At 39.2% G+C, this 26,450-nt stretch overlaps 1 protein-coding gene across 1 annotated transcript in view; it reads right to left on the bottom strand.

The window, feature by feature from the left end:
* Window positions 1–1,630: 1,630 nt before the first annotated feature.
* Window positions 1,631–26,450, bottom strand: part of LOC123276968 (hyaluronidase PH-20-like) — an 87,237-nt gene continuing 62,417 nt past the window's right edge. Inside the window, exons 4-5 of the mRNA XM_070512744.1 lie at window positions 8,005–8,094; window positions 1,631–6,443 (exon numbers count right to left, since the gene is read on the bottom strand). Of these exons, the coding sequence (XP_070368845.1) occupies window positions 6,042–6,443; window positions 8,005–8,094 (492 nt within the window). The 3' untranslated portion in view covers window positions 1,631–6,041. The remainder of the gene's footprint in view (window positions 6,444–8,004; window positions 8,095–26,450) is intronic.

The raw sequence follows: 26,450 nt of genomic DNA, 5'->3' as shown, positions 1-26,450 counted from the left end.
TAAGAAGGAAAGTGATGCTAGACAGAAGTTTGACGTGTATATATATATATATAAAATGTAAAATACAGGAATAAAAGGAAATATGTAGGTAAATCTAAACAATGTTTATATACAATGAAAATAATAATGATGTTTAATTTGGGAAATTAAATGAATAGAAGTCAAATATTGGACAGAAATTCAATTTACCTCAAAGGAGGGGAAGAAAGAAAGGAAGGGAGGAAGGGAGGAAGAGAGAGAAAGAGAGGAACAGGGGAAGAAAGAAAGAGGGGGGTGAGGGAGGGAGAGAGGAGGGGGGAGAGAGAGAGAGAGAGAGAAAGAAAGAAAGAAAGAAAGAAAGAAAGAAAGAAAGAAAGAAAGATAAAGAAAGAAAGAAAAGCAAAGAAGAAGAAAGGAAAGGAAGGGAGGGAGGGAGGGAGGGAGAGAGAGAGACAGAGAGACAGAGAGAGAAAGGAAGGAAGGAAGGAGGGAGGAAAGGAAAGAAGGAAGAAAGGAAGGAAAGAAGAAAGAAAGGAAGGAAAGAAAAAGAGAAAGGAAAGGAAGAAGAAAGAAAGCAGAAGAGGGAGGGAGGAAGGAAGGAGAGGCAAGCATCCCCATGTTATGGCTCTCAAAACTCCTGAGATTAATCTAGTTGTTTCTATGGATACTGCTTAGGATGTAAAGTGGAACTCCAATTAACGTTCTTTAAAAGATCACATTACTTTTTCTTGTCCTGTTATGTATTTTAATTTTTTTCACTAGGAATGCACATTGTAGTCAGTTGGGGAGATTTTCAAAATACACATCAGCTTGAGACTTCTCACTCCACAGTGGGTGGCAGGAGCAGGAGTGTTTGTTTGGGGATGGCTCCTCAAATGATTTTAATATGCATCTCTGGCTAGGAAACACTGAGTTATTATTCTCTGTTTTAACAAACATTTTCAAGGCCTCCTGTGTGCCTGGTCTGAGCTTGGCCCAAGAATAAAATGGTGAGCAAGATGACTATTTAGAAATCGTTAAAACTGAAATCAGTAAACACCCCCAGGTGAAAGAGTGTAGTGCTCTGGTGCACTTAGGTGTACCCAGTGCAACGGATTATACATTAGAAATACAACATTTACCATCGATTTCGGCCTCACACGAGGATCGTAAGTTACTTTTGCCTAGCAATAAATATGTAGAAAATTACTTCTCTCAGTATCGTAATAAAATAGAACACATTAAGTGGTCTCAAAGATGACCTGAGACTTTTCTTTCCAGACAGAGAGAACAGAGTACCTTCTTCTAAGTTTTCACAAAGTGATGCTTAAAGTGAAAAATTGATGGTTCCTGGGCCCACACAGAGGAACAAAGTATCAAGTTCATAAACAAATGTTCAGAAACATTAAAAATTTTCCAAGTTCTTAAGATTAGCATGAAAGACAAAGGAAGCAGTAAGTTTACATATTTAGTTCCCTGATAGAAACAAAAAGCATAATACAGAAATGCACTTTAACATGATATTTATTTTTCCCATTATTAAATTTTATTTTATAATTTTAAATTATAATAACATAGAGCTACTGCTCAAGGTTTAGAATAAGTAAACATCTAAAACAATTGCTAGCACTATTACTTTATATTTTATGTACATGGCTTAGCGATGGCTTCTTCTGGTTCCCTTTCCTTGACGAGATTGTCATTTCCTTTTGCTTGGTTGGTCAATCATTTACAGCTTTTGTATTTGTACCCCTTAGAATTCCATACCCAACAGACACTTGAGAAACTTTAGATTAATTTAGCCATCTCCAGAAAGTCTTTCTAAATTGTGATTAGAAATAAATTTCCAATGTATAAGATCATGAGTTTCCCTCAATCTGATCGGACAGAAGTCAAAATAAAGTCTAAACAAGACAACTGTATTTTGGACAACTTTTGACATCAGCATATGAGAACTTCCTCATTCTTTTTTAAAACCGAATGCTATCCCATTGTACAGATGTACTACAGTTCATTTAACAAGCCTCATATTGAGATACATATGGATTTTTTCTCCCTCCTCTTTTTTTTTTTTTTTTTTTGCAAATTGTTTGTTGACAAAACCAGGTTATTTGTCCCATAGAGTTCCCCAGGATCTGGATTTTGGCTATTATATCCCTGACATGTTATTCTGCATTTTCTTTTGTTCTTTATGTTTCCTGTGCATTGGTATAGGCCTGATCAGATTTCAGTTCAATTTCTGGAAAGGTTTATTCTTAAACTGGTGTTACATACTTCATTTAGGTGGTACGTAATATCTGATTTTATCTCTTTTTGTGATGTTAGCGGCCCTTGAGGATCAGGGCCTAGGCCCATTTATTCATTGGGAATTGCAAAATGGTCGTGTTCCATCATTCGTTCTTCCTTCATTGGTTTGAAGGAGAAGAAACTTCCCCTCCTCCACTACTTGGTTACCTTGAGGCACAGTTCACACAGGAAACGTATAATACATGGTTGATTCTTTCCCTTTATTTACCAGTTTTCAGAGTAATGAGTTAATTCCTTAACATCTTCAAAGGTGGTTAACAAAGGTTTTTCTCTAGCATAGTTTTGACCTCATGGATTTAAATATATTTGATGCATTTCAATCCATTGCAGTTATTTCTTTAGTGATTCTCGAATGTTCCCTTCTTTGGCAGTGGGAGACTCTTTAAGTTGGTGCGAGAGCACTTTTGATACAATCCTAGGGATCCTCGATAGTATCCTGGCTTTATAGTATAGTAAGATATTCCAGACTCATCTTGTACATTTCCTGTCTTAGACCTGGAATCAGACATTTTCCTAAGAGGCTCGGTTTCTTTTATGGGTAAATGATATTTAGATATTTAGAGTAGGAGAGTTAAAGGTACATTGTTAGTAGATCCGTTAACAGTTTTTCTTCCATGGGGTGAAAAGAAGCACTGACTGCCTGATACCAGGATCACTATACTTGTGGGTTACGCTTTTCTGTAAATTAGTAAAAAGAAATTTGGTACAAAACAAGTCTCCTGTATTTTCTGCTGAGATCTAATCAGCAGATAATTAGTTTAAGTTTCAAGAGAAAAGGATTCAAAGCCTAGGTACTTCTGTGTGATAGTGAGTAAAATATTTTACTACTCCGAGTCATACATAATTTCTTCTACTTCAAAATAGAGATAATATTACCTACCACAGCTTTTATGGGGACCAATATTGAAAGCACTTGCTAATGACAGCTGACATTTGCTAGGGGTTTTTTATGTGCCAGGTCTTATGCTAAGTATGTTACCTACTTGATATCATTAAATCTGTGTAAAAGGACAAAGGACCCCATTATTATCTCCTTTTCATAAAAGAGAACACTGAAGATTAGAGAGGCTGAGTGCTTGCTGTTTCCATGAAGGAAAGTCAGGAAGATCGTAAGAAGCTGCGCTCATTAAGCAGTTTAGGAGGTAGATGTCCTATCCGGGAGCAGCGCGCCACATCAAGTCCTCAGAGAATCTGTAGCTGGAATATCTGCAGGTTGACTGAACAGAACCAGGAGCAGTAGCCCAACTTCATAAAAAAACGCATCAAATTCGTGGTCAAAAGCTGAACGAATATATTTGGATCCTGTTACAATCAGAGCTATGGTGGAAAGAAAACTCGGCAACTGAGAGTCCAGACTGGGCTCTTTCACAAACTGGCTCTTTGACTTTGCCAAGTGATTTATTCTCTTCAGGCCTCAGCTCTTCAGAGGAGTTAAACTATGTGATTTCAGAGGCTGGTGTGCTAGGATAAGAATAGAATAGTAATGCTTGAGAATGACTTTGCAATAACTCAGTGTGCAGAGTTAAAAAAAAAAAAACCCTTATAAGAAATTTATAGCTTCTACCAATTCAGGCTTTTGAATCATTCATTGATTTATTCATTCAGAATACTTATTGAGCACCTACTGTGTGCCAGGCACTGTAGCAAGGAGTGTTCTAGCAGTGAACAAAATGAAGTCTTCATTTTCCTAGTTTATATCCCAGTGAGGAAAGGCAGAAAATAAACAAATATGTAATATATGCTTTGTCAGATGGTGATAAATGCTCAGACTAAAGAATAAAGAAGGGAAGTCAATGGTGAAGGAAGGATCCAGCCCCAGTGCCTTCTTTGCTCTCCCTCAAACCCACGAGGCCCGCTACTAAATGTGCACCAGCTGAGTCATTCGCCCAGAAGACCCTTTCCTCAAGTATCCTCATGGCGAACTCTCACATTCAAACAGCATCTGCTCAATGAGGCCCAACACATGGAAATCCCAACCTCCCCCACTCTGCTCTCTATTTTCTTTCCCATAGAGCTAACATATGACATAAATTGCTCATTTGTATGTTTAATGTCTGACTCCCTCAGCTGGAATGTAAGTTCCAAGAAGGCAAGGCTCTTTGTTTTGTTCAAGAACATGTATCAGGGGCCAGCCTGGTGGTAAGTGGTTAAGTTTACGCATTCTGCTTCAGCGGCCTGGGGTTCGCCAGTTCAGATCCCAGATGTGGACCTACAGACGGCTTATCAAGCCATGCTGTGGCAGGTGTCCTACATATAAAATAGAGGGAGATGGGCATGGATGTTAGCTCAGGGCCAATCTTCCTCAGCAAAAAGAAGAGGATTAGTGGCAGATGTTAGCTCAGGGCTAATCTTCCTCAAAAAAAAAAAAAAGACAGTGGAAAGTGCCCAAGACTCTGTTTTATCCTAAGTGTTTCCACTAATTTGCTGATCAAGGGAGGATAGTTGAAGATTAGCAACATGTATTAAAAACCAAAGTATGCATGGGATGTGTTATTCCATTTACTCCTTAGAATAATTCACTGAGGAAGGAACTATATTACCAAGTTTCAGATGAAAAAATGGAGAATATAAATAACTTGCCAAGAGTCACACAACCAGATGGATAGTAAAACCATAATTCAAATTAGATTCAAAATGCCTCTAAAACCACCACTCAAAACTCCTATTTAAGGGTCAAAATATCGACTATTTCTTGACAGACCCCTTCCCAAAAGTAGTTCTTGGTCCTTAAATGTCATTTATTAAATTTTTTTTTAGGAAGATCAGCCCTGAGCTTCCATCTGCAGCCAATCCTCCTCTTTTTGCTGAGGAAGCCTGGCTCTGAGCTCACATCCATGCCCATCTTCCTCTACTTTATATGTGGGTTGCCTGCCACAGCATGGCTTGATAAGCAGTGCCATGTCCCCACCCAGGCTCCGAACTGGCAGACCCCAGGCTGCCAAAGCAGAACATGCGAACTTAACCACTACGCCACCTGGCTGGTCCCTATTCAATATTTTTTTAGTAATGATTTTTGCCTGCAGAACACATCAACCGCATTTTTTATTAACATGGCTCCAGTTTCCAGATCTAGAGCAACGTGGGACTAGTGAGCATAAATACTATACGAAGCCCTTCACAGAGTTTAAATTGTCAGTCTGTAAGGGAAGAACTCATGGCGGGTGAAAGAGGCGCCATATTGGAACAGATGCTTTGGCAGTGGGTTGGCTACATCTCCCCTCGAGTCATTTCCTGCGCCCTCATGAGCAGTCGCCTCAGGAACTGGTTCTGCGCTCAGTGAGCCCAAGCAGGGAGCAAAAGCCTAACCTGGACCTAAGGCTGGAACAGGAACTCTGCATTGGGCCCTCTTCAGGGAACTAGGCGATCGAGTCACACTCAGAGGTGACTCTGTCTGTTGAATCAGATAATTACTTAATAATCTGTCCTTAAGTAAATTGATAGCTAGAAAACCAGTCTTCGAAATCAATAATTTAATATTTACATGTATACTTTTACAGATATATGTTCATGTAAAGATTAAAATATATTAGCTCTGGTTTAAATACCACTTATACATTCCAGAAGAAAGGAGAGGGCATTGATTTTACTCCTGGATCTGGTTTCTTAGTTAAATTGGAGCCAAATAAAATAATATGTTCCTGTTTATGTTAAGTGACCTATATAGCGTCTACTTATAATACCTCTCAATAGATTTCGTAAGGGAAAAAAATTGTCATAAGTTTCATCTCTTCCCTAAGTGACTAGAGGCCACATACTTCCCTTTAAAGCCAATTATCTCACAACTGAATGCTCTGATAACCTGCTAAAAACAGAGGATATAGTGTTATTAGTGAGCCAGAAAAAGAGGAAAGCCCAGAGTAGCCATCAGCTGTCTTCATTTCTCTGCAATCGGCCCCTTCGTATCCCTGACAACACTGACAGGAAAATTTCTCTGCCATCACGGCCAGGTCTGTATCAGATGCTTTTCCTTCCACAATAAATTCTCCATCCTCGGAGGCCTCTATGTAGTAACTTGCAGGGTTCAAATGAAGGTAATCAGGAGCTTTCCACACCTTCCTCAGGCATCTCCCGTTGTTCCTGCACAGGTGGAGGCTGCATGCCTCGGCGGCTCGGGTCACGTTGACTATGTAGCGCCCTAAATCAGAGCTCACAAACTGCTTCACCTTTGTACAATTGCCCTAGAAATGTAGAAACAAATGGGTTTTAGTGTTTTTTCTGGTACTGATATGGTTAGAACATCTAGGCCCACAAGGCAGCTATTAGGACTTGATTGAAAGCTAAGGGCTTGGTTCCAGTTGGTGAACTCAGGCTCAGGCACTACGACAAAGGGACCCCGATCAGGAAGAGTGAGTGGCTGAAGGGACAGTAGATGGAGAGCCTGTTACAGGAGGGCTAAGCAACTGAGCTTGCAAGTGGGTCCCAGAGTCAGCATATGTGACCTTGCCTTCTTCCAGTTTACATCCTCTTTTTTCTCCTTCTAGCTCCCAAGATAATGGGTGTGAAATAAAAGTGGAACAAATTAGTAATCACACCAGAGCTGCTGTCCTCCAGCCACCTTTCAGATGTCTGGTACCTTTCATGGTTTTGTGAGAACCTGAATCGTCATGTTCTACCGATTTATTGTTGACACAACGTATAGCCTTCTGGATTTTCCTGGTACTTGTGCTCAAATAGCTACTGCTCTGGGCTCTATCCTCTATGTAATTCAAACATAGGAAAGCCAGGAAGGCTGACCAGGTCATTATTTTTGTGGTTCCTGTTATGTTCTAAACTGAGGCCACCTGGTTTGTACACTCGGCTTCCTGATGAAGCTCTTCTCATGTCACATGTGCTGGAAGGGAAATATCACACTGGGGAGTCAGGATTGATCCTCACAATTCCTACCTAAGTCTCACATGTGGACAGAGGAGACTTTTAACCTTATATTGTCACAAATAGTTTCATGAACGATATCTCAGTAGCGACAAATTGAGCCTGTGAAATTCTAAGAATAGTATCAGATCATCATGAATTTGCAAAAAGTTTTATTTAAATGAAGTGTTTAAGATACAAATATTATAATTCAAGGCAAACTGTATTACACTATAGAGATATAAATAAACAACATCTGGAAACACAGAAGAGATCGTGATTAATGCGGATTGGGGAAGACTTCTGAGTAAATAATATCTGAGCTGGGAGAAATTTCAGGAGACATATAAGTCTTATTTTAAATGCTATGAATTTTTGGCTAATTTCTCCACAGAAGAAAAATAAGTTCAATGTGGAGATTAAAAAGTCACCATCTGTTTCAACTTCTCAAAATAGGATATAACACATTTTATGTAGTGATTAATACAAGGGCTCCAGAGTCAAAGTGTCTGTAATGTCAGCTCCATCACTAACTAGCCTAACTAGCTGTTACCCTGGATAGATTTCCTTATCTATAAATGAGGAAGCTAGTCTCTACTTCCTAAGGGTTATTATGACCACTAAGTGAGTAAATCCAAAACAAGAAATCACTTAGCACAATCCTAGCATATAGTGAATATTCAACAAATGTCAATATTATAATTACTCTCTTAACAAAAGTTAATAATATTTATGAGCTCCATCTATGCATCAGGCACTGATTTGAGCTTTTATTCTAAAGCAAGTTTACTGTGCAAGCCACGAGAGCTCTTATTACAGTGAGCTCTATAGGAAAACAGAGCAAATCCTTGGAATAATGTTAACTATACCTTCAAGGTACCAACTTACCTCAGATGAAGTTAAATTCATGTCTCCCCAAATAACAAAGCCTGCAGCTCCCAAGGCAGCGCTTTCTCCAATGGTACTGATTAGATCTTGCTAGATGAAGAGTAGAGTTTGTTACTCATCTGAATACAAAACAACCCACCAGAGACTAGGATTAGGGGCTGAGTTCAATATAATAGGATGACACTACTCTCCACTTTCTTGGAGTAACACAAATGTTGAATGAACTAAGGCTCAAAAATGACACTCTATAATCATACGGAAAAACGTATTAAATATTTTTAAAGGAAAAGTTACATTTTGCCAAACAGGATATTATTCTGAAGACAATTAGCCTGTGAATAGCCACCAAAAGTTGTTTAATCGAAGCTTACTAGGGGCATATACACAAAGCAGCTATATGTATATGACTCAGAAACAGAATCCAATAGTTAGGAATGCCTGGCCTTCCTCTTAGCTAAGTTCCTTTTCCAGTTTGCAACACCCCCCTGAGAACTTCACCTCTGCAGTGACTCGTGTCATCTGGATCCAAGGCCAGGCAAAGGAACACAGTGTTAAGAACTTACAGGCTCTCATTTGGTCCAACCCTTATATTTGGTCCCTGAAACTATTTGTCTTTAATTTTCAAAATACTTGAGTATCTAGATCATTTCCAAATAAGATAAAACATAGACATTAATTATTATATAGGTTTATCTACTTCTGGCTTCTTATTACAGAGAAACTAAAAGATGTGTGGGTCTATTAGTAAACATGTCCTGTATTTCATCAAAAAATTGTTCTATAGGGTGACAAGAGATTTTCACATACTGAGGTATATGGGATAACTATTCGGGTTCAAAACTGATCAGCTTGAACTAAAAAGCTTGACTTATGGCCTATCAAACATACATTGTACATCTGCTTTAACTGATAAAGTAAAAAAGGTACTCTCTTAAGATAAGAATGCCTATTTCCACTCCTACGCCCTATGGGTAATGTCCAGATTGGTCCCTTTCCTGGATATCAGGGTCATGTTGACCTGCTAATTTGCAACTAAATATTCCTTTGAAATTTTGATGAAAATGTATCCTGGGTGTGTTTAATGTATATTCTTTGTTCTAAAAAGATGTAAGATTGTACTGAAAACCACACTTGTCTTGAACGCTCTCTAAGACCTACCCAGTTATAATGCTCACTCTGGTTCAAGTAAAACTCACTTGTTTGTCTTATCTTAGAACTGTTCTTGATCATTTTGCAACAACAAAGGTAACATGTTTCTGGAAGTTATAAAAAGTATTTATGAGTTGGCCAAATCACAGAATGCTAATGTAAAGGACAGTTCGTAATTGCTTGCTTTTTAGTTTTCACTAAAAATTAAGGTCTGTAAGAATTAAGAATTCTAATTAATATATGTAATTAAAAATTTCTTGGGGCCAGCCTGGTGGCACAGAGGTTAAGTTTGCATGTTCTTCTTTGGTGGCCCGGGTTTTGCCAGTTCAGATCCTAGGTGCAGACTAATGCACTGCTTGTCAAGCCATGCTGTGGCAGGTGTCCCACATAAAATAGAAGAATATGGGCATGGATGTTAGACTCAGGGCCAGTCTTCCTCAGCAAAAAGAGGATTGGTGGCAGATTTTAGCTCAGAGCTAATCTTCTTCAATAAATAAATAAATAAATAAACAAATAAACAAACAAATAAAATTTACAGAAAAATAAATTAAATTAAATAAAAAGCACTAATAATTTAATAAGGAAAACATCTTTGTATTCAAGGAAAGTAACTTATATGTTTTCAGTAAAGAAAGTATAAAGAATGGAAATATTTTTGTTCATTTTGTTAAGAAAGATAAATTTGTCCTAAGGTACTAGGAGGGGAAAAAAAGGAAAGCATGGGACAAATTCTGAATGTAAAAGTAAGTAACAAAAAGTTGATGGAAGTAAAAACCTGAGGAGTTTTGTGCATGGTCAAGTTGGCGAAGATTGAAATGAATTTAATTAAGTAAATGACTGTTAATATAGAAAGTAAGCTAGTGCAAAAATTAGAATTTAGCTTTCTCTGTTAAGCTAATTTTCTTGAGCTTTTGATCTGCTCTTGATAAAGAGGTTATAAAAGATTTTTTTTGAGGAAGTCTACCTAAAAGACAAAATCTATGTTTTACGAAAATAATTTCCTATGTTCAAAAAACTGAGGTCTCTCAATTAAGATTTTTTTCTTCACTGTTTCTGTTGTCACTTTGAATAGATAACTAAGCATTATTTCCTATTGCATCAAGTGTTTTAAAATTTTTTGATATTTTTTGATGAACTTCCCCCAAAATTAAAGTCTTTCTGTTGATGTAAAAAAATAAAAGGAAACTTTGAGAATTTCCAGTCAGCCCTGGGACTTCTCAAAGAATTAGTTCTGGGATCCAGCCCCACAGCCAAGTGGTTAAGTACGCATGCTCTGCTTCAGTGGCCCAGGGCTGCACCAGTTTGGATCCTGGGTGCAGACATGGCACCACTCATCAGGCCATGCTGAGATGGCATCCCACATAGCACAACCAGAGGCACTCACAACTTGAATATACAGCTATGTACCAGGGAATTTTGGAGAGAAGAAGAAGAGGAAGAAAAAAAAAAAACTGGCAACAGATGTTAGCTCAGTTGCCAATCTTTACAAAAAATTTAAAAAGAAGGATTTGTTCTCTCTTCTATAAAAAGGAAGATGTTAAACTAATTAGATTTATTTAGTATGTTAAAATTACATGGGAAAAATTATCAAACAAATGGTAAACTTTCCTAGGTTCTATTGTGTGGGTAAATATTATTAATATAACTGTTTTTAAAATTTGTATAACATTCCAAAAATTCTGATCTTTCCTTGTTGTCAGTCACAGTTTTAGTTATTATCTCAAAGTGCTGTATGTCACAGAAATAGCCAAGTGCCTTTGTCAATTGCCATTTTTGTTATTTGCAGACCATTGTTTTATTCTGATATTTTTACAAATATGTTTCATTTTCAGAGAGATTCATGGAAAGGACTCTGACGCTTGCTCTGGCATACAGGTTTCTGATAAACTTTCAGATTATAAGACTGAATTGGGTAAGAAGTTACAGAACTCTAACAGAGAAACTGATGACTTCATGAAAGAAAGGCTAACAAAAGATAAAGATCAAGAGTTGGTTCCATAGGGCTGAATGAACTCATGAGAATGGTTATAATTTCTATGACTTCTCATTTGAAATGCTGTTGATTTTTTTAATGTTTTGTTTTTCAGATTTAAGGAAATCTTTTTCTTTTTTCTCTTAAGCTAACTATACTCATTGCAATTTGGTAAGTTATGCATTTGTAAGCAGAATTGGAACATTTATCTTTTTCTCCCTACCTGATCTCTCCAGGAATTTGACTGCAATGTCATATTTGAGAAAAACGTGCAGACTCAGATACGACAAGACAGTGTTTGGGAAAAAAGGTTGACTTGATGGAATAAAGCCACCTGGAAATCTTGGCCTGGTACCTTGTTTACAGGGTTTCCAGCAGCATTACCAGATGAGTAAGAAGGTCACTTCTGGGGGCCCGGCCCTGTGGCTGAGTAGTTAAGTTCACACACTCCACTTTGGCAGCCTGGGGCTTCGCCAGTTCGGATCCTGGGTAGGAACATGGCACCACTTATCAGGCCATGCTGATGCAGCATCCCAAATAGCACAACCAGAGACACTCACAACTAGAATATACAGCTGTGTACTAGGGGGCTTGGGGAGAAGGAAAAAAAAGAAGATCAGTAGCAATTGTTAGCTCAGGTGCCAATCTTTGGGGGGAAAAAAGAAAAAGGTCACTTCTCTGGCAGGTGCAAGGAACCTTAGGATATTTTGGGGAACTTCAAGGGAATAGAGGAATTCACCCAAATCTGTGGGTATTACAAGCAGAGTCTGATGACAAGTCCTTGGCTTTGCTGGCCTTGAGAGGCTTTTAAAGTTCAGTATGAGATTCCTTATAAAAAGTTCCAGCAGAACAGATTTAAAAGAGCCTATAGGATCAATTGCTATTCTTGCTGTACTTGTGTAAATAATTGGGCCTAGTTTGTTGAAACTAGGCTTATTTTACAAACCAACGAGTGTTAATTTGGCTATCTTTGGTAAATGAAGGTGATCTTAGAGAGAAAAATGTTTCAGTAGAAACTATAATACATAATTGTGGATGTTAGATTCTGGTTCTATTGATTAGCTTTGAGGTTTTTGTTTTCTACCTGTAGATTGGACTGGATCTTAAATTCTTCTAGTTTCCTCACGTCTGGCTACAAATCTCCAAACTTATTAGCCAGAGATGTAATATGGTAGGAGTATCAGGGGCCCCAAAGAAGAAGTGGTTTATCAAAACTTTAAGCTGCAAATTATGTGAGAAACAGTTAACCCATTCATTTCCATATGTGACAGAATGCCCTATTCCTTTAGTGGTAGGGACCTACTGCATAAATTAGGAGCCTCCATTTATTTAATGGGGGAACCAATTGGAGGTAAACATCCCCTCAGCCTTTGGTCACCAGCTGTTTACAGTCTGACAAAAGGGCCTGAGTCAAAAGATTTAAAGGGAAACTTAGTAGAATTGCCAGGGGTAAATCCCCAAGTTTGGGCCCAAGGAAAAGTGGGCATGTCATCAAAGCGAACCCCGTGATTATGAAACTAAAACCTGGGCACAAGTGCCCAAATGTCAAACAATACCCTCTCAGATAAGATGCCTTAAATGGCGTGACCCCTCTCATAAAGAACTTGATTGATCAAGGCCTCCTCAGGATATGCCAATCAGCATGCAACACTCCAATTCTCCCAGTCCAAAATCCAACTGGTGAATACTGGAGGTACAAGAGAACAACTAGAGTAACAGTGAAGGTACTCAGCATATGGCAACCAGGTCCTCCCCAGCCCCGTGGACCTGGCCCTCCACCCCTTCCAGCCCCATGATTGGGTGTACTTTAAGACATGGAAAACTGGGATCCCACAGGACCAGCTCACTCCTATGTGGAATGGCCTTATCTGGTGATTCTAACCACTCACACTGCCCTAAAATTACAGGGAGTCACCCCTTGGGTACACCACAGCTGAGTCAAGAGAGCCCCTGAACCAGAAGACTTGGAAACTCCAAGCCATCCTGACTTCTCCTATGAGCCCCTCTCAGACCTAAAGCTCTTATTCCACAGACAGAAATATAAGTCCTTGGTGGGCTGGCATCCCACCCCCATGGAGGTGCTGAGACTCCTTATTCTGTCATCTCTCTTAACTATACTTATCCTCACCTTGACCTGTGCTCCCCGTGGAGTGCCTATTTCTACAGCACCACTAGGCTACAAAGAGATGTTAGTTGGTTAAATGAAAAAGGCCAACCAGACTTAACAAAAAAGATCCAGAACGAGATTAAACAGGCTCTTCCCAGCCTCACTTGGTTTCTACCACTTTTGGGGCCTCTGGTGGCTATTCTGCTTCTTCTACTTTTTGGGCCTCACATCCTAAACTGTCTGGTTTCCTTTGTTAGCAAAGACTACTTAAATTCCAAATGGTATTAACCAGGGATATGAGAGGTTGGGAGTCCAACTAGATGACAACCAAACTCATCTAAAAGTTCCTAGAGATAAGTTCTGCTCCTCTATGGGCCCCTGTGATGATGCCCCTGGTCAGTTGGAAGTAGTTATGGAAGATGGAGCTTCATCCTTTGCCTCTCAAGAATGAGGAGCAGAACACAGTCAGAGGAAGAATTTTGTCACCCAGGGAAGTCCCTAAAACATTTTCCATGTCTAATGCTTTGTTTTTAAGTTGTGTTTACTGATAAGATCCAAGGCAGAACAATGCCAAGTGGCCAAATGGCAGAACCAATCCAAACCAGAAAGGTCCAAGATGACACTGTGGTGCCATGCACAAAAGGAAATGGGTGCAAAAGGTGCCATGTGCAAGAAGGGAAGATCTGCGCATGCCCCAAGTGGCCACACCCTGAGTGATGATGCGGAGACCCTTCCCTCTTCACATCCCCTCAGAACCCTGCTCACCTTCCCTTCAGGGAGTAGGTGTTTTAGTGCAGGAGCTCTGCCTCCTCCATTCATTGGTCAGTGAATAATGTTTCTGCTCCCCTGTTCCAAACCCGGTCTTGTTCAATTGGTGTGAGCGGCTCTGGGCAAAAGGACCCATTTGCAGGTCACTCGTCCCTTGGGTCTTGGTAACAATGGCACTATGTTTACATTTACCCTCAGGTTGCTCACCTTTAGCACTTTTGGCATTTTGGGCCACATAAGTCTTTGTTGTGGGAGGCTATCCTGTGCATTGTTAAACCTCCTTGGTCTCTACCTACCAGAAGCCAGTAGCACCTTCTCCAACTGAAAAACACTGATCTGCACTAATGAGACTGCAAGATGTAATGTCTAAAACTCTTGACGTTTCTAGGATGTGTCAACCTGCAAAAACAGAAACTAGTTTAAGAGGCAAAGTGTTTATCTGGGATTAAATAATTTCAATTCAGGGAGCACAGTTTCAGATAGAAACCCAAATAGTGTCCCAGTAGAGAATATAAGTCAGGGGTTTTTTAAGGAGAAAGAAGGGAGATTTTATTACAAGGACTTTTAATTAGAGTTGGAGGCAGGGATCTAGTCTTGGCTAAACAATGATTGACTACTGATTCAATCTTCAGAAAGTCCACAATCATCAGCCTTTGTGATCAGGATGTTTGTTCTGCTGACTTCTCAAACAATTGCTTGTAAAACAATTGCCATTTTGGTCCAGTCCAAAGGTTTGGCCCAGTCAAAGGTTTGGCCCAGTCCGAGGTTCAAGACAACAAAGCATTTTCTCTAGAAAGGCAATTCCAATCCATCTTAAAATGTCTCCACTAAAGTCAATTTTGACAGATGTAAAAGTGTGTTTCAGTTACTGATTTTGCACCCTCTGTTCCTCATTCAAGAAGTCCATTCCCTCGGAATAACGCATTCTCCTGAAACCTGGAGCATGAGAAAAGCCCATGTTCAGCTATGCGCTGTAGTAAAATTGACTCACTTGCCATTCAGTGAGGCTAACAAAGACTCCACAGATACATAATACTACCACTACATGCAGTTTCGTACGGCTACTGTAATAAATTATCGTAAACTAGCTGGCTTACAACAGCAGAAGCGTATTCTCTCACAGAAGTGACCAGAGCAGGAAGCTTTTACACCGTTTAGACAAAGAAACAATACATTTGTGAAGAACTGATGAGACAAAGGTGTTTAGACTATGGGTAGAAAATGGTAAAGAAGTAACTAGAAAGGTAAGAGTTTGTTTAACAAGGTTTGTTTGCAGACTTCTCTGGTCTCTGGTCTGATAAGAGTCTGTCTCCAGTAAAAAGAGAATTTACTCCAGTAAAAAGAGAATTTACCTCCTACCTTTAGACATAAAAGGGGAGCTTTAATTGCATTTTCCTACTTCTTAATTGCCTTCAGCCTAAAATAATTTTTATATTCAAGGGGCATATTTTGGGGTGACACATTCTGGTTTCCTTCATGTACATACTACTCTCTTCCTTGCTTGTCTCTCTCTCTTGTATACCCTTTCCAAAATTCCAAACCTGGAAAAATACACTCTCTGCCTATCCCATGCCTTCACTCAAGCAGTTGATGATGGATAGAAAAGAACTGGGAGGACTTACATTAAATTTAGAACTCAAAACTCAAGTGGGCCTCAGTGCTGGCAAGCAATACAAATACTCTTCCCTAGTCAAGTTATTCTATTACTATTTTATAGTCTTTTGTGTTTCTGGACCCAATTCCAACATGTGGGGATGAAGATGCTTCCCCACACCCATAAGCAATTCTCAGACATTAGTAGGGCATCTGAGAATTCAATTTAATCTAACTCAATTCTGACATTATCTACCCAGAGTTAGCCTGACATTCCACAGGTTGAGGGCTCAGTCCTACACAGTTGCTCCCCTTTCCCCTACTTCTAGTGCCAGTTACAAGCCCAGGTTGCCACCTGTACTTCTGACACTATAAGTCAGAGGTTCCCTTAACCCCCTCCTTTGGTTCAATTGATTTGCTAGAGCAGTCCACAGAATTCAGAGAAACATTTTGCTTACTAGACCTTTGGTTTATTATAAAAGGATGTAACTCAGAAATAGCCAGATGGAAGAAATGCATAGGGAAAGGTGTGGGGAAAGGGCACGGAGCTTCCATACCCTCTCTGAGGGTACCACTCTCCTAGCACCTCCATTTGTTCACCAACTGGGAAACTCTTCAAACCCTGTCCTTTCGGGTTTTTATGGAGGCTTCATTATATAGTTGTGATTGATTAAATCATTGATCAGTGATTGATTCAACCTCCAGGCCCTCTTCCCTCCCTGGAGGTTGGGGATGAGAGTGAAAGTTGCAAACCTCTAATCACATGGCTGGTTCTCCTGGCAACCAGCCGCCATCCTTAGGTGTGGTCCAAAAGTCATCTCATTAACATAACAGGAGATAGCTTGTTATCTCATCACTTGGGAAATTCCCAGAGTTTCAAGAGCTCTGTGCCAGAAACAGGACAAAGACCAAATATATATCTTATTATACATCACAGTATTGCACATAGCTTCTCCTTTTTCCTCAAATCTTTTAATAGCCTTCTCTTCTTCTCACATCAGATGATGACGTTACTTCTTATGCACTGAGAAAACAAAGGCAATCAGAAGACAGTGTCTTTATCTTCCTATACCACACTACCAACTCTTTGCCTTTACAAATTCACACATTCTGGCTTTTGTCCTATTCTTGAGAGTAAACATCTGTGTTTCAATATACAGCCAACTCCTCCACTTGTGCACTGTGTCTAATCACTTCTTGTATATCCGCCATCTTGCTCCTACAGTAATCCTATAACCTCTTGGATCACCACATTTTCTCTCTCCATTACATCGTCTCATCAGCTGACAAACATACATCAATAGCTCCTGTCTCTAAGAAAAAGATATCTCTAAGATAAAGTGTCCCCTGACTTCACAACTCTCTGCCTACTGCCCATTTCTCTGCTCTCCTTCACAGCAAAACTCCATGAAAGGGATTTCCACACTTACAATGTCTACTTCCTCACTGCTCATTCTGTCTTGGATCCACTCTGACTAGGTTTGGTCTCCACCACTGATGGATATTGCTCTTTCAAGTTCACCTATGACCTCCAAGTTGAAAAATTGGTGGCCAATCAATGTTGTCTTCCCTGACCTCCTTGCAGCAAGGGTGGCAGCAGCCCCAACGCTGCCTTCTGCCTGCTCCCCCTCTGTGCAGGTGGGCAACAGTGTGTACTTCAGTCTACAAGAGGCTCCCCTACATGTCCCTCTCCAATATATCCTCGACAATGTCCCACGGTTTTTTTTCTTTTTATAGCATACATATTACTCCTTTACTAAAAATTTCCAACACCTCCCCATTTCCCTTGATTCCCCTAAAAATTCCTTACCACGGCCTACAATGTGGTGCAAAGGCCAGTCCGGGCTCAGTCTGGGCTCAGTCTTCCTCATGCTGTTTTTCTGTGTGGATTAACTTTCATTCAACTTCATCCAGCTTGCTCTATCTATCCCCACTCAGGCATAACTGATAGTACCTCTCAACACACACACTATGTTTCATTCTGCCATTATGAAACTTAGCATATTTTATTGTGGTTAATATATATATTATGTGTATATACTATAGTTAAAAAAGAGACAATAGGCCCAAAGTGAGTCACTTATGTTAGGCCCCATGGCAGCAAACCGAGACATAATACCTAACCTAATTGTAGTTTCAACCTTCCCGGGAATGTGACCTTTAACCAGCCAAGACAGGATTTCCTGGTCAGCACTCAGAGGTAATTCACCCACAGACCTCTTTCCTTTTTCCCTAGGAGGGCGACCTTGCATAACACAATGCATTCTTTGCTAATAATTTCCTTTCATTCACTCCCTCTCTGCCTTAGAAAAGCTTTCTTTTTCTGCAGCTCCTGTCTATTCCTAGATGGGATGCTGGCTGATGCATGAATTGTTTAATAAAGCCAATTTGATCTTTAAATTTACTCAGTTGAATTTTCACTTGTTTTCTAATGGATTGAAAACTTTCCCCAAAATGGGGACCACATCATCACTTTTCTATCTTAGAGCTTCACACAACTGCAAGGGGATGCTTTAATACAATAAAACACATATCATCCAGTGCCAGTGATTGAGGGCGTTCATCCATGGGAGAAGTTTCTGACTTGTAACCGCCACTCGTCTCTGGAAAGTCACATTTCCCCTTATGAGTCTCTATGTGCTGTTGCGTCAACATGTTAGGATCAGAGTCAAGACACATGGTTCTCTTTGATTAAATATGGACCATTGTTCTTCCCTTGATACCCTTAACACAAGCCAGGATCTTTAAACAAGACTTTGCAAGAGATTAATAAAAGGAAAATAAATCCACAAAATAATTTGAAACTCTATAATTTGGGATACAAGTTACCACTTGCTCTCTAAGGTTCAATGCCTTGTTTCCAAGTAGAGGGGCTGACCATGGCGAGCAGCTTTCAAGGGCTAATGTTTAAACCCTTGCCTCCCTAAAAGTCTAGTCTGAAGAGAAAAAGACCAAGTGTGGGGCCAGGAATTCGTTCTCCAGCCTTTCCAAAGCCAGCATTCCTAGTCCCAGCTTCATGCCTAAAGCCCTGTCTCTTCTTCAGAGATTGACACTAAGAAAATTCACCCCTTCAAGGGAGGCTCTGCCCCCTAAGCATGGAGTGTGACTTTACACTGTGCCTTCAGCTGGATGTCCAGGTTAGAAGAGAAGCAGATAGGGTAGCAATTAAAATACACCACTGGAGTCAAATCCTGGGTTAAAATCCCTAGTCTACCAAGTACCAGCTATATGATTTTGAACAGGTTACTAATCTGCCCATGCCTCTGTGCCCTAAAATAGGGATAATAATAGTATTTACCTCATGAGCTCAAAGGAAGGATGAAGTGAGATAATAGGTGTCAAACACCGGAAACAGTGCTTAAGACAGCAAGGGCTCCTAATGTCAACTAGATGTGATGCAGAGATACGCCTACCACCCTTCACAGGACACACACAGCTAATCAGGAGAAGCATTCTCTGCAAGAATACTGATTATGGAAGACTTGGTCAGAATGTATTTGTTAAGCTGAAAAGGAATATGAAACTAGAGCATGGTAGAATGTTGACCACTGAAACCAGTAAAAAGTTAGCCATTGATTAGGTAGCTAGTGACTAAAGGTGCTTTTTCCTTTTTGCAATTACTGATTATAGCTTTTATTCGTTCACCCACCCGTTGTTAGAAAACCCATTGTTAACCCATTGTTAACTGTGCTGCTTAGGCAATATACTATCTGACTCCCACTAGGTTCCTATAGATAACATCTCCCTGGCACCTGGCTCACCATGGTAATGGGTGTTTGAACTGTTTTTCAGGAATTAGGACCTCTTGTCTAGTTCAGGTCAGTTGAGACCACCAACTCATCTACTGGGCCCATAAGTGATCTTTTGACATCAAGAGGCTAAAAAATCTACCCTTAGATCATGCTAACACCACCATTTTGTGAACACGTGTCCTATGAAGAAGCATGAATTTTGAACATGCTTGCACAGATCATCAATTACCTCACCTCTCCTCACCTCCAATCATCTATCTCCATACTTCAGACCACCATGCCCCCTATCCCATAAATATCCCTGAGACCCCATTTTCAGGGAAGCAGATTTGAGACTCATTCTCTTGCTTCCTCACTTGGCTGCCTTGTGATTAAAACCTTCTCTCTGCTGCAATTTTGTCATCTCACTGTTTGGCTTTCCAGGTGACAGGCAAAATGACCTGTTTGGTAACACCATCAGATGAAGAAATTTCCACACTGCTCTGAAAATGCTCATTTAGAAATTATATTTTCCACCTCCATCATCCCAAGTCCCTTTGCCTCATCCCCACTTAGAATTCAAAGCTTTGACCTTCCCTCCATACTAGGATCCTTTGAAGCATAAGTTTTACTCTGATCTTTAATGGAGCCTCAGGACCTTGGTAATCATCTGCTCCTGTTATTACTTCAGTGTTTTTGATCAAACAGAATTTGAGGAGAAGACAGACTCTATCCTGTCAAACAGTAAACAAAGAACCTCTCATAATAGCCCAGTCTTCTCACATGGCCTCAAGCCTTAGGTGTCCTGGAATGCCCCTGATCTGTAGAACGGCACTTAACTGTCTTGAATATAGAAAAGGGACAATATAGTGAAAGGACAAGTTTGGTTGCTAAATGTATCTGTGCCTCATAAAACGTTGGAGAGAAAGAATTTTCCACCACCCTACAAAAGTTCTTTCAGCTGGTCTAATAATCAAATTGATATGAGACAGACTAACAGGAAAAAAAAAATTTAATTTCATATGTACAGGAACCCCACATACACGAGAGGTTTGAAAAAAGAAAGGTAAAATGAGGTATTGATGCCATCTTGAGCTGAAGAATGGAATAGGGGCCTGGGAGCTCAGAAGGGAGAAGGATAATTCACAGGATAATAAGAAGAGCAGATGTTCAGGCATTAGCTGTTTGTCCTATCATATAGATATGTCATAAAAAGTTATTTCTGGTAATAACTCTTACTATGAGAAAGGCTCCCAATTTAAATTCTTTAAGGGGGAGATAATAGTTTCTCTTGAGCCCACAGAGTCTCGATTGCCTTTAGCTCAAAATATATCACATGCCAAAGTGGCACAAAGCTTCTTGTTTTGAGCCTCTCCAAACACCACGATTATACTGATTGTTAAATTTTTAAAAATGCTTTAATAGTATAGCTTGATGGAGGGGTCAGCAAATTTTTTTGTCAAAGGTTGCATAGTAAATATTTTAGGCTTTGGGGGTTATATAGTCTCTGTCTCAAACACTCAGCTCTGCCAGCACAGGGGAAAGCAGCCATAGGCAATAATAAAACAAATGACTGCAACTGTGTTCCAATAATATGTTATTTACAGAATCAGGTGGAGAGCTGGATTTGGCCCAAGGGCCGTAAGTGGCCAAACACTTGCCCAGTCTTATGTTTCTCAAACTTGAGTCATGTCCATACCACATTCATAGTTTTTTCTACATCTGTCCACATCTGTAATAATAATGATTATAAAATTAAAGCTCACTCTATTTTTAAATAAACTTGTTGTCAAATAAAAATTATATTACTATAGTAAAAGAAAAACTAGTATGTACTAAAAAGATTATGTTAAAAAATAAGTATAATTAAAACAAAATATCACAATTAAAGTCATAATTGAAATTTGAAGAGGAAAAGATTTACTGCTAAAGGCAAAACTCCTTAAAAAGCTATTCTCAGAGTAATGTCTGCATCACGGCAAAGTGAGCTCTTCCCTTAGTCTCTCCCCAATAAGATACAAGCAAAAGGACATTCATAAACCAACAGAGGACATTCACACAACACAGTTGAGGTCTGAGAGATGCACATACCAATATATCTGAAGGTGATGGTGCTGAACCCCCCTGGGAGGTAGTGGAAGGAGGTAAGTGTATTTCCCCTCCCTCCTGAGTGGCAGTGATCTAGGGCATGGGGCCTCATGCAGCAGATGGCATGCGACTCTTAGAGGAGAAGGGGGAAGACAGATGTCCGCAGGAATGCTTGCACTCTCAGAGTAGTCTCCCAGCCTGTGGAAACACTCCACACCAAGGTGGCTAAGCAATGATGAGGGCATCCACACCAAGCCAAGCAGCCCAGGCAGGCAGACAGTGAGTGCAGAACAGGAGCATGGGAGATTGTGCATCCAAAACAAAGCATCCTTCCACCCCTTCCCATATGGCACACCAGCTCGGCTGGTTGGCCAGAGCAGAGGATCCCCACCAGAAGCCTGCACCTATGTGTGTGAAGCAGTAGCAGCCAGTGGGCAAATGCAAACAGGCCCTGTCAGCACAGCTTCCAACAGATAGGCACATCTGCCAGGGGTTGCAGCAGGCTCAGAAAACACAGCTCCTGTCCCCACCCCCTAGTGGTGATAGGTGGAATCTGTGACCAGATACTACCGCTATGCAACAGCAAAAGTCCACCGCATTAAATAGTATGAAAAAGTATATTACCACTCCAGACCAGAAGTGAAATGACAAGTAACCAGAAATCAGTCCTGAAGTCACAGAAATTTACAATCTAAATGACAGAGAATTCAAAAGAGTTATCATGATGAAACTCAACAAGTTACAAGAAAACTCAGAAAGACATTTCTCAGGAATAAAATTAATGAACAGAGGGAATTATTCAAAAAGGAGATTAAAACTATTAAAAAAAGCTGAATGTTGGAGATGAAAAACACAGTAAATCAGATAAAGAAAAATCTGAAATCCTTAAAAAACAGAGCTGATATCGTGGAGGACAGAATTAGTAATTTAGAGGACAGAAATATAGAAATACGGCAGATGGAAAAGGAGAGACAACTAAGACTAAAAGGAAATGAAGAAATTCTCTGAGAACTATCTGACTCAGTTAGGAAATGCAACATAAGGATTATAGGTATTCAAGAAGGAGAAGAGAAGGAGAAAGGAACAGAGAGCTTTTTCTAAAGAAATAATAGCTGAGAACTTCACATACCTGGGAAAGGAGCCAGAATTACATGCAAATGAAGGTAATAAACTCTTAATTACATCAACGTAAAAAGACCTTCACCAAGGCATAGATTAGTAAAACTGGCAGAAGTCAATGACAAAGAAAAAATATTAAGGGAAGCAAGACAGAAGAAAATAACCTACAAAGGAACCTGTATTAGGCTTTCAGCAGATTTCTCAACAAAAACCTTACAGGCTAGGAAAGAATGGAATGATATATTCAAAATTCTGAAAGACAGAAACTTTCAGCCATGAATACTCTATCCAGCAAAACTATCCTTCAGATACAATGGAGAAATACAAACTTTCCCAGATGAAAAAAAGCTGAGGGAGTTCACCACCATAAGACCTCCCCTACAAGAAATGATCAAGAAGGCCTTCATACCAGAAAAAAAAAGAAGGGGTCTACAGAACCTTGAGCAAGGAGATGGGCAGCCAAAATTAGAAAATTGCAGCTCTCTATCAGAACAGGTTAGCAAACATTTAACTATAATATTAAAGTGAAAGGAAGGAAAGCATCAATAATAAATATAATCACTTCATTTTAATCACAAATACAAAACAAAACAGAATAAGGGAGAAGAGGAAAGGGATGGGACCTTCTTAGACTAAGGAAATAAGAAGCTATCAGAAAATGGACTATCTCATCTATAAGAACTTTTATACAAACCTCACAGCAACCACTAAACAAAAAATCAAAATAGAGATACAAATGATAAATAATGAGAGTAATCATACAGAGACACCAAACTGAATTGGCAGTCGGAAATATATGGGATGAGAAACAAGGGAAATATGGAATGATTAGAAAACAAGAGATAAAATGGCAGTATTAAGCCTTCATATATCAATAATCACTCTAAGTGTCAGTGGATCAAATTCTCCAATCAAAAGACAGAGAGTGGATGGATGGATTAAAAAGCAAGACTCAACAATATGCTGCCTCCAGGAAACACATATCAGCTCTAAAAACAAACATGGGCTCAGAGCGAAGGGATGGAAGAGGCTACTCCAAGCTAATGGCAAACAAGGAAAGTAGGTGTTGCCATACTTATATCACACAAAGTAGACTTCAAGAGAAAAAAGGCAATGAGAGACAAAGAGGAGCAGTATATAATGATAAAAGGGACACTCCACCAAGAGGACATAGCACTTATAAATATGTATGCATCTAACACAGGAGCACCAAAGTACATAAAGCAATGATTAACAGACCTAAAAGGAGAAATAACAGCAACACAAAAATAGTAGAGGACCTCAATATCCCACTTACATCAATGGATAGGTCATCCAGACAGAAAGTCAATAAAGTAATAGTGGAATTAAACAAAAAACTAGACCAGGTGGACTTAATAAATATGTATAGAGCACTCCATCAAAAATTAGCAGAATACACATTCTTCTCAAGTGCTCATGGACATTCTCAAAGATAGATCATATGTTGGGAAACAAGGAAAGCCTCAATAAATTTAAGAAGATTGAGATCATATCAAGCATCTTTTCTGACCATAATGCTATGAAACTAGAAATCAACTACAAGAAAAAATCTGGGAAAGTGACAAATATGTGGAGACTAAACAACATGCTCCTGAACAACCCATGGATCAATGAAGAAATTAAAGGAAAAATCAAAAAGTATCTAGAGACAAATGAAAATGAAAATTACACCATACCAACTCTTATGGGATGCAGCAAAAGCAGTCCTAAGAGGGATATTCAAAGCAACACAGGCCCACCGTAACAAACAAGGAAAATCTCAAATAAGTAGTCTTAAACTATACCTAACAGAACTAGAAAAAGAAGAACAAATAAACCCAAGACTCAGCAGAAGGAGGGAAATAATAAAAATTACAGCAGAAATAAATGAAATAGAAACCAAAAAAAGTAGAAAGGATCAATGAAACTAAGAGCTGGTTCTTTGAGAAGATAAACAAAATTGACAAACCCTTAGCCAGAATCACTGAGAAAAAAGAGAGAAAACTCAAATAAATAAAATTAGAAATAAAAGAGGAGAAATTACAATGGCTATTACAGAAATAGAAAGGATTATAAGAGAATACTATGAAAAACTATTCACCAACAAATTGGACAATCTAGAAGAAATAGATAAATTCTTAGACTCATACAACCTCCCAAAACGGAATCAAGAAGAATTAGAGAATCTGAATGGACCAATCACAAATAAAGAGATTGAAATAGTAATCAAAAACCTCCCTGAAAGTAAAAGTCCAGGACAAGATGGCTTCTCTGGAGAATTCTACGAAACATTCAAAGATTTAATACCTATCCTCAAATTATTTAAAAAATTGAAGAAGATGGCACACTTCCAAACACATTTTGCTAGACCAACATCACCCTGATCCCAAAGCCAGACAAAGACAACAAAAAGAAGGAAAATTACAGGCCAATATCACTGAGGAACATAGATACAAAAATTCTCAACAAAATATTGGTAAACCGAATACAGCAATACATTAAAAGGATCACTGTGCCATGATCAAGCAGGATTTATACCAGGGATGCACGAATAGTTCAACATCTGCAAATCAATTAATGTGATACACCACATTAACAAAATCAGGAATAAAAACCACATGATCATCTCAATAGAACCAGAAAATGCATTTGACAAGATCCAACATCCATTTACGATAAAAACTCTGAATAAAATAAGTATAGAAGGAAAGCACCCCAACGTAATAAAGGCTATATATGACAAACCCACAGCCAACATCATACTCACTGGGGAAAAACTGAAAGCCAGCCTTCTGAAAACAAGAAGGGTGCCCACCATCACCACTCTTATTCAATACAGTACTGGAGGTTTTGGCCAGAGCAATTAGGCAAGAAAAAGAAATGAAAGTTATCCAAATCGGCAAGGAAGAAGTGGCGCTCTCACTGTTTGCAGACAACCTGATTCTATGCATAGAAAACCCTAATAAGCCACCAGAAAATGATGAGAAATAATCAACAACTACAACAAAGTTGCAGGGGACAGAATTCAACTTACAAAAATCACTTGCATTTCTATACTCTAATAATGAACTAACAGAGAACTCACGAATACAATCCCATTTATGATCACAACAAAAAGAATAAAATATCTAGGAATAAATTTAACCAAGCAGGTAAAAGACCCATACAATGAAAACTATAAGAAATTATTGAAAGAAATTGATGATGACATGAAGAAATGGAATGATATCTCATGCTCATGGATTGGAAGAATAAACATAGTTAAAATGTCCATATTACCTAAAGCAATCTATAGATTCAATACAATTCCAATTGGAATCCCAATTGCATTCTTCATGGTAATAGAACAAAGAATCCTAAAATTCATATGGGGCAACCAAGGACCCCAAATAACTAAAGCAATCCTGAGAAAAAGAACAAAGCTGGAGGCATCACAATCCCTGACTTCAAAATATGCTGCAAAGCTATAGTAATCAAAACAGCATGCTACTGGTACAAAAACAAACACATGGATCAATGGAACAGTATTGGAAGCCCAGAAACAAAACCACACATCTACGGGCAGCTAATCTTTGATAAAGGAGCCAAGAACATAAAATGGAGAAAGGAAAGTCTCTTCAATAAATGGTGTTGGGGAGCCAGCCCCATGGCATAGTGGTTACATTTGGCACACTTCACTTTGGCAGCCCAGGATCACAGGTTTGGTTCCCATGTGCAGACCTACACCACTTGTCGGCCATGATGTGCTGGTGACCCATATATAAAGAGGAGGAAGATTGGCACAGATGTTAGCTCAGGGCTAATCTTCCTCAGCAAAAAAATAAATAAATAAGCGGTGCTGGGAAAACTGGATAGCCACATGCAAAAGAATGAAAGTAGACCATTATCTTTCACAATACACAAAAATTAATTCAAAATG

Source organism: Equus asinus, chromosome 1, assembly GCF_041296235.1.
Source record: "Equus asinus isolate D_3611 breed Donkey chromosome 1, EquAss-T2T_v2, whole genome shotgun sequence".
Classification (NCBI taxonomy): domain Eukaryota; kingdom Metazoa; phylum Chordata; class Mammalia; order Perissodactyla; family Equidae; genus Equus; species Equus asinus.
This window is presented reverse-complemented; position numbering and strand designations above follow the sequence as displayed.